This window comes from Cotesia glomerata, linkage group LG7 (assembly GCF_020080835.1).
Source record: "Cotesia glomerata isolate CgM1 linkage group LG7, MPM_Cglom_v2.3, whole genome shotgun sequence".
Taxonomy (NCBI): domain Eukaryota; kingdom Metazoa; phylum Arthropoda; class Insecta; order Hymenoptera; family Braconidae; genus Cotesia; species Cotesia glomerata.
Window position 1 is genome coordinate 24,615,517 of NC_058164.1, and position 13,722 is coordinate 24,629,238.

Consider the following 13,722-nt stretch of genomic DNA (forward strand, 5'->3'; position numbering starts at 1 on the left):
GTGTGGATTTACAGTAAATGAATTTTTATAATAAATTTCGATATTTATTAAAGTTAATAATTTGTAATTTTACTTAATAAATATTTGATTAATTTTATTTAATTATTATTGCAATTATTTTTTTTTTTTTTTTGCCAAGAATTAACACTTGGTTCCATAACTCAGAACTTAGTTAGATTGTTCAGAACTTAGGTTCCATAACTCAGAACTTGGTTCCAAAGCCCAGAACTTAGCTTTAGTTCTCAGAACTTGGTTTAAGTGCTTGGAACTTAGTTAACTGTTTCAGAACCTAGTTTTGTTGTTTAGAACTTAGGTTCCACAACTCAGAACTTGGTTCCAAAGTTCAAAAATTATTTTAATTATTTAGAACTTGGTTCCGAAACTCAGATCTTAGTGTAATGGTTTAGAACTTGGTTCCGAGGCTCAGATCTTAGTTAAATGGCTTAAAACTTGGTTCCATAGTTCAGAACTTGGTTCCATAACTCAGAACTTAGTTAGATTGTTTAGATTTTGGGTTCCATAACTCAAAACTTGGTTCCAAAGTTAAAAATTATTTTCATCATTTAGAACTTGGTTCCGAAGCTCAGATCTTACTTTAAGAGATTGAACTTGGTTCCAAGGCTCAGATCTTAGTTTAATGGCTTAAAACTTGGTTCCAAAGCTTATATCTTAGTTAAATAGCTTAAATTTGTTTCCAAAGCTCAGATATTAGTTCCATAACTCAGAACTTAGCTTTAGTTCTCAGAACTTTGTTCAAATGCTTGGAACTTGGTTTACTCATCCAGAACCTAGTTTTGTTGTTTAATACTGTGGTTCCATAGTTCAGAACTTGGTTCCATAACTCAGAACTTGGTGATAAAAAATTGGTTATTTAAACCAAGTTCTGAGAACTAAAGCTAAGTTCTGGGCTTTGAAACTAAGATATGAGCTTTAGAATCAAGTTTTAAGCCATTAAACTAAAATCTGAGCCTTGGAACCAAGTTCTAAACTATGAAACTAAGATCTGAGCTTCAGAACCAAGTTCTAAATAATGAAAATAATTTTTGAACTATGGAACCAAGTTCTGAGTTATGGAACCTAAGTTTTAAACAACAAAACTAGGTTCTAAAACAGTAAACCAAGTTCCAAGCACTTAAACCAAGTTCTGTGAACTAAAGCTAAGTTCTGGGCTCTGGAACCAAGTTTTGAGTTATGGAACCGAAGTTCTGAAAAACATGACTAAGTTTTGAGTTATTGAACTCAAGTTCTGAATTAAATTCTGATCTCTTGAATTAAGTTCTGAGAACTTAAACCCAGATCTGAGTGTTCCAACTAAGTTCTGAAGATTTAAATCAAATTTTAACCTATGAAATCACTGAAATCTTAAACAAAAATATGGGTTATTATATCTAATGATTTCATTCAATAAAAAATTTATTATTGCAAAATTATAAATTTTATTTAATACTTTTATCTACATCATTATGGTACCAGTGCATTGCACAAGCTTAAAAATACATTTAAAATAATTAGTAATTTATAATATACATTTTAACAACGACCACTACCTAGTTCTTTGAATTAGCAAATGCAAGTAATTCAAGAAATTCATAAACATCAGTTATATAAAGCGTTAGTAACTTGGGACTAGGCTTCAAATTTTTTATTAATTTTTTCACGTCTTCCCTGCAAAACAAAAAAATCAATAATTAATAGTATATAAATACAATTATAATTAGAATTGATACGCAAATTAAATACTTACTTTACTGTTCCTAAAATTGGAACAATTTTAATATCTTCAGGAGTTACGGAAGGATATCTTGCAATATTGATTATAAGTTTGATAATAGTCTCCATTTTTTTAGTGCGCACTGTGACAGTAACTCTATAATAAAATAAAAATTAGTTTTTGATAAAAAATATTTCCAAAAATTAAAGAATGTCTTTTAAAAAAAAAACTTACATGTCTCCATCAAGTTCCATCAAATTAACCCGCCAAAGTTTCACCATCTCATCATAAAAATCATAAACAAAATGAACTTTCTCCGTGACATCTGCAATAAGCTTAGGAACATCCGCATAAGTCAAATAATAATCCGCCATTTTGTCGCAATCAATCGCTCTGACAATCAACCTATCCGTCATCCTAAGCATCTCCGAATCTGCATCATTAACTCTTGGAACCACACAAATCTTTGAGATTCTCTCCTCCGTTCTAACCTCTATTTTCACAGCAAGCATCAGCGCCGTCTTGCGGAACTCTATGCAAATAACCTCCGGATGAATGGTGTGAATTTTCCACAAACACGACCTGCTCTTCGCGTATTCTTCTAATCCCTCCTTAAGAATATCAAACCTAGTTTTGGACTCACTTTGCTTTTTAGTTCCAATTTCCAGAGTTTTTACCTTCAACCTTCTAAATTCATCCAGCCGACTGGCTTTTAATTTTCTGTTCACCATTTCATCTCTAAAAATAAGTTTCTTCAGCCGAAGACTAATTTCGCTTTTTTCAACATTTCCTATTTCTGGTAAGTGAACTTTTTCAATTACATTTTCTTCACTGCATTCATGATATTCTTCCATCATTAACTCTTGGCGTTCATTTTTATTCAAGTTTTGCTTATAAATAAATTTCTTTCTATTAATTTGTTCTTCTTCATCGTCTAGAATACTTCGCTTCAGTGAAGTTCCACTCAGATCTCCAGTAAAAATACTTCTAATATCACTTTCTTTTAATTTAGAATTAATGTATTCAATTGCATTATAATTTTCTTGTTGTTCCATACCTTGTTCCAGATATTGTTCTAGATCTTGTTGTTCCATACCTTGTTCTAGATCTTGTTGTTCCATATCTTGTTCTAGATCTGGTTGTTCCATACCTTGCTCTTGATCTCGCTGTTCCATACCTTGTTCCAGATATCGTTGTTCCCAATCTTGTTCTAGATCTTGCTGTTCTCGATCTTGTTCCAGAACTTGTGAAAAATCTTGTTCTCGATATTGTTCCAGAACTTGTGCAAGATCTTGTTGTTCCAAATTTTGTTCAAGATCTCGTTGTTTAATACCTTGTTCTAGATCTTGTTGTTCCCGATCTGGCTCCAGAACTTGTGAAAGATCTTGTTGTTCTCGATCTTGTTCCAGAACTTGTGCAAAATCTTGTTGTTCCCAATCTTGTTCCAGATCTTGCTGTTCTTGATCTTGTTCCAGATCTTGCTGTTCTTGATCTTGTTCCAGGTCTTGTTCAAGACCTTTATGTTCCAGATCTTGTTCAAGACCTTTATGTTCCAGATCTTGTTCAAGACCTTTATGTTCCAGATCTTGTTCAAGATCTTTATGTTTCAGATCTTGTTGTTCCAGATCTTGATGTTCTAGATCTAAAACAGAATCTCTTATAACATGACCATCCAGATCCAGATCACTAGTATACATAAAAGATGGCGTTTGTTCCAGGAACACAGAAGTAGTCCCAATATCATTCCCTTGCATATTATCATCAAATTCCACAAAAGTTTCTTTAGTATTCAATACAGAAATTTCTTCCAAATTGTCATGACGTTCTACAACTCCTCCAGAACCAAAACTAGCAGCCACATCACAATCTTCTGTAAGATCTGAAACAGTAATTTCAGATCGATTTGTAAGAGATGGAATTGCTACAGTCATCTCCATGGACTCTTCCAGAGAATCATACTTAGGAAGCTCAGGAACATCAGGCATATTTTCTAAACCCTGGTGCAAGATCCGGTGCAGCATGTCCATGGAAGCTTTCCTGTCAACTGGGCAGTCTCGAGGGTTCTTGGGGTTTGGACTAGATATCACCGACCTTGGAGTTCTAGGATCTGCGATGCACTTGTAACTGCGTTTCAAAGAGGGATTTATAGAGACTGTGTTCTCCATGAAGTAGTTGTGGTGTATGTTCTGATCTTGGTCTCGAGGATTAATTGTCTGGGTGATTTCCGCGTCAGATCGTTTTAGAGATTCATGATGAAATTTAAGATCGTCTTCATTGATTGGTCTCAAATTTGGAGCTATAACTTCAGTTAGTTCCATAGATTTATTGTGAAAACCTTCTGTTTTATCTCCAGGAACTTTAGGTAGTAAGTTCGTTCTTGAACAGATCGCTTCAGTTTGTTCCATAGATTGGTTATGAAAAAATTCCGTTTTATCGTCAGGAACTTTGTATGGCAACTTTGTTCTAGGACAGATCGCTTCGGTCAGTTCCATAGATTTGTTCTGAAAAACTTCCGTTCTATCTTCTAGAACTTTGTGCAGTAAGTTCGTTCTAGGAACAGCTTCAGTAAGTTCCATAGATTTATCATGAAAAACTTGTGTTCTATCGGCTGATTTGAAATTCAGTAAGCTTGTTCTAGGAACTGCTTCAGTTCGTTCCATAGATTGGTTCTGAAAATATTCCGTCGTATCTTCAGGAACTTTGTATGGTAACTTTGTTCTAGGACAGATCGCTTCAGTCAGTTCCATAGATTTGTTCTGAAAAAATTCCGTTCTATCTTCTAGAACTTTGTGCAGTAAGTTCGTTCTAGGAACAGCTTCAGTAAGTTCCATAGATTTATCATGAAAAACTTGTGTTCTATCGGGTGATTTGAAATTCAGTAAGTTTGTTCTAGGAAAAGCTTCGGTAAGTTCCATAGACTTGTTGTGAAAAACCTGAGTCCTGTCATTACTAAAATGCGCTTTTAAGTTTGGCACCGCTTCAGTAAGTTTCATAGATCTGTTATTAAAAACTTCTGTTCCATCAATTGCCGATCTTATAGTCAGTAAGTTTGTTCTAGGAATAGATTCAGTAAGTTCCATAGATTTATCATGAAAAACCTGTGTTCTATCACCAGCCGATCTGAAATTTGGTAAATTTGTTCTAGGAACAGCTTCAGTGATTTCCATAGATTTATCGTGAAAAACTTGTGTTTTATCAACAGTCGATCTGAAATTTGTTCTAGGAACAGCTTCAGTAAGTTCCATAGATCTGTTATTAAAAACTTCTGTTCCGATGGTCAGTAAGTTTGTTCTAGGAACAGCTTCAGTGAGTTCCATAGATTTATCATAAAAAACTTGTGTTCTATCACCAGCTGACCTTAAATTCGGTAAGTTCGTTCTAGGAACAGCTTCAGATCTGTTATTAAAAACTTCTGTTCCATCAACTGCCGATCTGATAGCCAGTAAGTTCGTTCTAGGAACAGCTTCAGTAAGTTCCATAGATTTATCAAGAAAAACTTGTGTTTTATCTACAGCCGATCTGAAATTTGTTCTAGGAACAGCTTCAGTGAGTTCCATAAATCTGTTATTAAAAACTTCTGTTCCGATGGTCAGTAAGTTTGTTCTAGGAACAGCTTCAGTAAGTTCCATAGATTTATCATGAAAAACTTGTGTTCTATCACCAGCCGATCTTAAATTCGGTAAGTTCGTTCTAGGAACAGCTTCAGTGAGTTCCATAGATCCGTCATGAAAAACGGTTCTTTCAGCAGAACGCAACAATGAAGGAACTGCTTCAGTAATTTCCATGGATTTATCAAACATCAAAGGTGCTTCATTACCCAGATTGGACCTAATTGCCTTTGATGGAACCACTTCAGTGAATTCAATAGACTCGTTCCCAAATATTTGAGTTTTGTCACGTTCCTCAGCATCCGCGCTCACATGAACCAGCGCATCCGCGACAATTGTGCATTCCATTGGAACATCCTCGGTGTTAGTTTCATTGAAGTTCTCTTCGTCGCAGTAAACCGCGAACCCCGAAGCCTGGACCGGAACATCTTCAACTTCCACGAAGGAACTCTCGACAGTCTCCAGGCCCAGGATCTCAGGCATGTTCTCTTTGTTTGCCAGCATCTCGGGATCAACGTGCGAAATTCTTGGGGCGCATGATTCTGTTGGGAACTTGAACTCGATCTCCGGTCGTACCATTAAACTTAATCTAGTGTCTTCTTGGATTTGACTACTCTGGTAGGTTATGTTTGTGCTTGTTTGGATCACTAGAGACTTTGTATACTCGCTGTGGCTCATTCTTATCTGACTGGAGTCACTTTCTTCGTATGTGCTGTCCCAGACTGTTCCTTGTTCTATTGAATCCGCGAATTCTCTAGTATTTAAAAAAAAAGAAAAAAAAAAAACTTAAGTAATAATTATAATATCAAATTTTAGCTTATTTAATTTTCATAAATTAATTTATAATACACTTAAAAAAATTAACTTGAATCAGGAGCGAAATTTTTAAATAAAAAAAAATACTTTTAAGATTTAAATTTAAAATTATTTACTTGATTAAAAATAATTTAAATTATTAAAAAAAATGATTTCACAATTAAATGTTAAATTCCTATAAGAGATATGATTTAAAATGACATACAGGATTTGATAAGATTAAAAATGATTAGAAAATTAAATGAAAATAAAATTAGCAGATAGCTGACAATTTTCAGAATTTTTTTTATTAATAAAATTATTTTAAAAAATTCCATACGTAAAAAATTTAACAAAATATACGTGTAATTTTTTAAAAATATTTTTTTATTGTTAATTTAATTAACAAAAAAAAAAAAAAATAAAAATTTTTCGCTGTCGGCTAATTTTAGTTTCATAAAATTAATCATATCAAATTATTTTGTTTAATCAGGGTTTATTTTCATGAAAATAAAGTTAGCCGACATCGAAAAATTTATATGATTTTTAGTAGATTTCATAGAAATCTAACTATTGCATTTGTCCTCATGACGCAACTTTTGAAAAATTTTGCTATTTCCTGACTCAGTTCGTCAAGTTGGTTCAGAAAATGCCATTAGTTCAAAAGTTTATATATGTATGTATTTATATATATCTATATATATATAGGAGACTTTCTATAGATATAGATAGTCACTCATCACGATATCTCTGGAACTATAAGACCTAGAGACTTGAAATTTGGCAGGAATATTCCTTTTGCCAAGTAGAGGTCAGCTAAGAACGGATTTCACGAAATTCCACCCACAAGGGGGGTTGCGGGGGTGTTCACGAAAAAAAATTCATATTTTTCAATTATGGCTTTTAATAGTTCAAAACTTGGTCAGAATGTTTCAAATTACATTTAGAAATTTTTTAAAAACGAATTCTGTGACATTCCACCCCCCTGGCGTGCCCGTGCGTGGGCGTCAAATTAAGAAAAAATTCGTAAATTTCAATCTATAGCTATTAATACTTTGAAACATGGCCAGAATGCTTTTTTGGCGTTTTTGAGCTGTTAAGAATAAATTTCATTAAATTCTACCCCCACATGTCCGTGCGTGGGCGTAAAATTAAAAGAAATTGTACCTTTTAATCTATAGCAGCTAAAGGATTGAAACTTGGCCAGATTGATTTTTTTGGAGTTTTTGAGCTGTAAAGAATGAATTTTATGAAATGCACACGTATATTAACAAAATTAATATTTTTCGCGCCTGGCGTATATTGTACGCCACGCGAAGCGGGCGGGTAACGGCTAGTATTGTGTCATTCAATACGAAAGGGTTATAAAATATTTAGGTGTGATGATCGACGACACTCTGTCATGGGAAAATCAAGTAGTTAGTATATGCTGTCGTACAATGAGGGTCCTTGCTCAGTTAAAAATTAATAATGAAATCTTTAATGAACAGCTGAGAATAAAACTTGTAACTACTTTGATCTTTCCGATATTTGATTACTGTTGTGCTACCTACACAAATATTTCGAAAACTACAAATCAAAATGCAGCGTAAAATGAACTCTTGTGTTAGATATATTTTTAAAGTATCTAGGCTGGAGCATGTCACGCCATATTATGCAAGATTAGGGTGGTTAAAACTTGATATCAGGAGAGATTATTTTATAGCTTGTCTTTTTTATAAAGAAATTGTGCTAAATTATCAGCAATTATTTAGGTATAAACTAGAGTTTTTGCCAGTTGCATTGCGGAGAGGAGATGTAAGAAATGATATTCTTAGATTACCTAGATCAAATTGTTGTATGTATGAGCGTTCATTTCTTATTCATGGCATACGTGTCTGGAATTCTTTGCCAGCAAATATTACTACGATAACCAATTTTGAAGAATTTCGCAATGCGTGCTTTAATTACTATACTGAGATTAGAAATTAACAAAATAATAAAACTGATAATATTGTATTGATTATTGCAGCATTTAGCTCTATACATAATTAGCTCTGAATTTAATTAGTTATCTATCATTGGCTATTAACTATTAACTATTGTCTGAAAAATATATAATATGTTTGCTATTATATTTTTCCCCACTTTATGCACTGTATTTAATGTACACTAAATGTTAAAATTATGTAAAATTGATGGTCTTGAGGGAGTCTTGACTCCAAGATCGAATAAAACTTATTTATCTATCTATCTATCTATCTATCTAGTATATATATATATATATACAATATAACGCGGCTTATCCGGACGATAGCATCTCTAATTCATAATGGATCCGTTTCAAACTCAACATACTTCATTTTTAGACGATTACCAAGGCCAAGTTCAAAGATGAGCTTAATCGGTCAAGTAGTTCAGAAATTACAGAGTTTCAAAATTTTCAAAATCCTAAAAATTCATTTTTTGGCAGATTCTTTCGCGCATAACTTTTGAATGAAATAACTTATCGAATTTTTGTAAATTTCATTTTAAAGCCCATTAAACAAGCTTCAATTTTCATGTCATTTTATTTACCTAAACTTAAAATAACCTATTCGTCTGTAGGTTTTTAATGAAATTTTTTAGTAGATTTCATAGAAATCTAACTATTGCATTTGTCCTCATGACGCAACTTTTGAAAAATTTTGCTATTTCTTGACTCAGTTCGTCAAGTTGGTTCAGAAAATGCCATTAGTTCAAAAGTTTATATATATATATATATATATATATATATATATATATATATATATATATATATATATATATATATATATATATGTATATATATATATATATACAATATAACGCGGCTTATCCGGACGATAGCGTCTCTAATTCATAATGGATCCGTTTCAAACTCAACATACTTCATTTTTAGACGATTACCAAGGCCAAGTTCAAAGATGAGCTTAATCGGTCAAGTAGTTCAGAAATTACAGAGTTTCAAAATTTTCAAAATCCTAAAAATTCATTTTTTGGCAGATTCTTTCGCGCATAACTTTTGAATGAAATAACTTATCGAATTTTTGTAAATTTCATTTTAAAGCCCATTAAACAAGCTTCAATTTTCATGTCATTTTATTTACCTAAACTTAAAATAACCTATTCGTCTGTAGGTTTTTAATGAAATTTTTAGTAGATTTCATAGAAATTTAATATTTCATAATAATATTATTCTATTACTCCAATTAATGAATAAATGAATTATGTTATTATTATATATAATTAATAAATAAATAAATTATTAATATTTATAATTAAAATTTACTTTATGTGAAATCTACTTCCATTTCGGCTGCCGAATGGCCTTTTTTTTATCAAAGAATTATTATAAAAAAATGAAAAAAAAATTTTTTCATTTGTTAAAATCTTCAAAAACTATAAGTGCAATTTTTGAAAAATATTTTTTAGTTATAAATTAATAAATTAAGAAAAATAAAAAAATTAAAAATGTCGGCTAACTTTATTATTATTTTATTTTCTATGAAAATTAAATAGTAAAACGTCGTGGAATATTTTTTATTGTTAAAAAAAAATAATTAACATACTTGACGCTTTTCTTCTCGGCAAAACTGACTCGTCGTTTTAGTTGTTTAGTTGGACTGTTTTCTTCAGACGAATTTGACTCTGCATTTTGAGAGTTAGACTTTTTGGGTAGTTTGAGAATCTGAAATTATTTAAAAAATTTTTTTAATAAAGGTTCAAGTTAGGTTATATCCACAATAACTTATTAAAAAATAATAATAAAAATAAGAGAAATTTATAATTTTAAATTAAACGAGAAATTTTTGGTTTTATTTGAAAGATAATAATAAAAAAAAAAATTGTTTAGTCTTTCAAAATTTCTACAATTAAATTTAAAAAAATAAAAAAATGTCTGTTAAATTTAATAGAAATTATTGAAAAAAAAAAATATATTACCGATGACCTCCTGGAACTTTTTGATGTTGCGGGTAACCTAAAATAAAATATATAATTATTAGCAGACATCTAAAAATTTTTAGAATTTTTTTAAATGAAAAAATTTATCACAAAGAAATTAAAAAAAAAATTTCATTTGCAAAAAATTTTAAAAACTTCAAGTGCAATTTTTAAAAAATATTTTTTTGTCCTAATTTAATAAATAAAAAGAAATCAAATAATAAAAAATGTCGGCTAACTTTAGTATTATATTATTATTACAACAATTAAACTTAAATTTGAGTAAATAAATTTTTAGAGGTTTGGTTTGTAAATAATTGATATTTAAGATAAAAAAAATATAATTTCCTAATAATATATTTCAAAAAAAAAATATCACTAATTAAAAATTAATAACTTACATTATTAGACCGCCAGATTAATTATTTATATTTATTTAACAACAAATTTGAATGTTACTTTTTTACAACTGACTGTTGATTGTAAACAAACTTCACTAAGTCGGAAGGTTAAATTTTTAACTTACCAACTTGTGATAAGAATAATGAGAATAATGATACTCTAAATTTAGCTGCCTCTCTGCTGACACCTGTCAATTTTTAAAATTTTTATAATATAACAAATTAATAACAATAACAATAATAAAAACGTTTTAAAAAATTTCCACTATTTATTTTTTTTTAATTTTCACATGTGAAATATTATTATTAAATTTTTTTCATAATAATTAAATAGTAAAAAAATTTTTAATGTCTGTGAACTTCAGTGTCACTAAAAATATTCAAAAACTTTTTTTTTTTTTTTTTAATAAAAAAATTAATTTGTAAATTTTAAAAAATTTTTCTAAACTTTCATTATTAAAAATAATAATAATATTGTTTATTATTGAAAATAATAAACAATTAAAATGTACGGGTGAAATTTTCAATACCAAAAATTGCCACTAGGTGTCAGCACTTCTATCAAATTAAAAAAAAAAAATTAAAATTACAAAGATCTAAATAAAAAAAATAATAAAAAATAGTGTAAGTATAATTAAAAAACAAATTGTTCATAAAAACAATAATTATCAAAAACGTCCTTGGAAAAAAAAATAGAATATCTATACCGCGCATGCGCATTACTAAACCTGCGCGCGCACCCGCTTGTCCATCTGGCAGTCCAGTGTTGCCCCAAAACGTGGGGAATTTTATAAGTTATGCGGGTATAAAATGGGGAATAAAATTTTTGGGGAATTGTGGGGAATTGAGGGAGTTTCATTATTATTTCTAAAAAAATTTGTTAAATTCATTGAATTATAACATTTTAAATATAAATAAGATTAAATTCGATCAAAAAAATTTTATTTCCTTATTCAAATACAATTATTCTTCCCGCTCATCTTGCCACGCCAATCTTTCGTCGGTAATTAAAATATCTTCATTTTTGACTCCTTCTATTTCCTCTTCATTGTTCCCATTAGAAATTTCTAATTCGTCTTCAAATGGCATTAATGGTATAAATATAAATAATGCTGTGAAGCGGGAAAGAATAGGAGTTACGGTAATTATTACGTGAAGCGTTCCACATTCACGTAACAGGATATTGGTAGGAAAGGATTGAGAAAGGAATGTGGAGAGGATCATCTTAATGTGAGTTTATAGAATATGCGAGAAAAAATTATTAGATAGCTCGGACTGGGATTCGAACCCAGAACCTTCCGAAGACATGTCGGCTACTCTACCATTTGAGCTATCCGGTCTATACTAAATTTCCTTTCGCTTATTCTATATACATTAAGCCACACCGTCCATCTTACGGTAAGCATTTTTACAAATATAAATAATGCTGTGAAGCGGGAAAGAATAGGAGTTACGATAATTATTACGTGAAGCGTTCCACATTCACGTAAATGGCAAAGCACAAAAATGAATTCACCTTAAATATTAAATATTCTCTATAAATTACAAATATAATACAAAGTTATTTTTAGCAAGTTTCAATAACAATAGCAATTTTAACCTTATCAATTAACTTTTTTTTTTTTTTAAATACATAATAATTCTTGTTATTTATTATAACAATCTTCATGTCACCAAATTTGTCCGTTACAGGATCAATTTCTTCAACATAATTCTGCATTTTATTTTTGGTAGATTTCATAGAAATCTAACTATTTCATTGGTCCTCATGACGGAACTTTTGAAAAATTTTGTTATATTTCGACTCAACTCGTCAAGCGGATTCAGAAAATGCATATGGTTCAAAAGTTTATATATGTATGTATACCGATTTTTAGGTATACCGATCAGACCCGATTTTTTAAATTCTGACCCCTCTACTTTACTATTGCGATGAGAAAATATCTCACAGAGTTAATAAAACTTATTTTTGCACGCCTCATAGCGCGAAGCGCGTGAGGTTGTGCTTTATACTCGACTCGTCAAGATCATGCAAGCAATTTTGTGATCTTTAAATGCCTCTATCACAACCATATTACACTTATTCAATAATATAAGTAGATGTACACCGAAAAACAATTAAATTAAACCATCTTTTACTTTCTAAAATCATTTCATGTTGCTATTTTGAAAAAAAAAAACGTTTTGAAAAAAATTTTACGTGGACGTCCGGATGTCACCCCATTTTGGATGTACCAACGATTACTCCCGAACAAATTGATATTTCAAGACCGGACTTTTTTTATTAGTTTAATAATTCGATGAACTGGGTCCGTATTTCATATCAGTGGCCTAGCTTATGTATTTTTTTTTTAAATTGAATCATAATATAAAATTGAGATGAAATGTATGTGGCATCAAACTATTCGTAACGTGATTGGTCGAATATATCATAAGCATGAAAATATATGCAAATGCTATAGTCAGGCGCGCGCAAATTCAAATTCTGGTTTTTATTAAAATTCACGGATACAACCGTACAAAGCCAAACGAACTTTTCTTATTTGTCACGTGAAAACTTTGGCGCCACTTGATCAAGCTAGATTTTTTTAGAGTACGTGCGCATATGACAAGAAAAAAGGGCGCCGATATTTAAAAAAAAAATTAGGAAAACGGTTGACCCTGAAGGTCATCCCTGCAACTTCCCGCTAATTTCATACTTAGGCGCTTAAAATTGCACCAATGACGTTTTTGAGCTCTTCGAGCTCAAAAATACAATTTAAGGGTTATTTTGAGCTCTCCGAGCTCAAAGAGATTGCTTTCCTATTCTTTAAAGCTCTTCGAGCTCAAAAGTCTGATAGAGATTTGATAAGACACTATTTTTTGAATTTTTAAACCACAATAATTTTTGAATGAATAAACCGATTTTTACGCGGTTAGAAGCATTCGACGCAGTTTTTCAAGACTCACAAAGAATCTCTAATTTTGAATTGATCGCGCTAGGAATTTTGGAGTTATTCCGAAAAAACACTTTCTTCGGTTTTCTTTCGTTCATGATATCTCTCGAATGAATCAACCGATTTTGACCGGACTGGTAACGATCGACGCGGTTTTTTGAGGTTAAGAGCTGATTAGTTTTTGGAATTGAACTATTAACTCGTTTAAAAGTTATTCCAAAAAAACCACATTTGAAAAAAATTTTTTTTTCAGTTTTTTGAAGATTTCTCAAAATCTATTGATCTGAATCGGTCCAAATAGTTTTCAAAATCTAAGTTTGGTCAAGCCC

The 13,722-nt window shown here is 30.8% G+C and overlaps 1 protein-coding gene and 1 long non-coding RNA gene across 15 annotated transcripts; one reads left to right on the plus strand and one right to left on the minus strand.

The window, feature by feature from the left end:
• Window positions 1–106: 106 nt before the first annotated feature.
• LOC123269942 lies at window positions 107–1,323 on the plus strand. The gene is made up of 2 exons (XR_006510503.1): window positions 107–341; window positions 422–1,323. It is a non-coding gene; the product is annotated as an uncharacterized LOC123269942 (long non-coding RNA).
• A 93-nt stretch (window positions 1,324–1,416) lies between these two features.
• Window positions 1,417–10,589, minus strand: LOC123268822. Of its 14 annotated transcripts, none has more exons than XM_044734208.1 (8): window positions 10,458–10,589; window positions 10,057–10,093; window positions 9,684–9,802; window positions 5,224–6,073; window positions 3,297–5,136; window positions 1,946–3,071; window positions 1,745–1,867; window positions 1,417–1,665 (listed from the first exon to the last, which is right to left on the minus strand). In XM_044734208.1, coding segments are annotated over exons 1-8 (4,215 nt in total). In that variant the 5' UTR covers window positions 10,460–10,589; the 3' UTR covers window positions 1,417–1,547. The 14 variants fall into 14 exon arrangements, with proteins under 14 accessions (XP_044590143.1, XP_044590148.1, XP_044590145.1 ...); XM_044734213.1 differs by having other exon boundaries at window positions 3,297–4,982; window positions 5,217–6,073; XM_044734210.1 differs by having other exon boundaries at window positions 3,297–4,983; window positions 5,131–6,073.
• Between the last annotated feature and the right edge of the window lie 3,133 nt (window positions 10,590–13,722).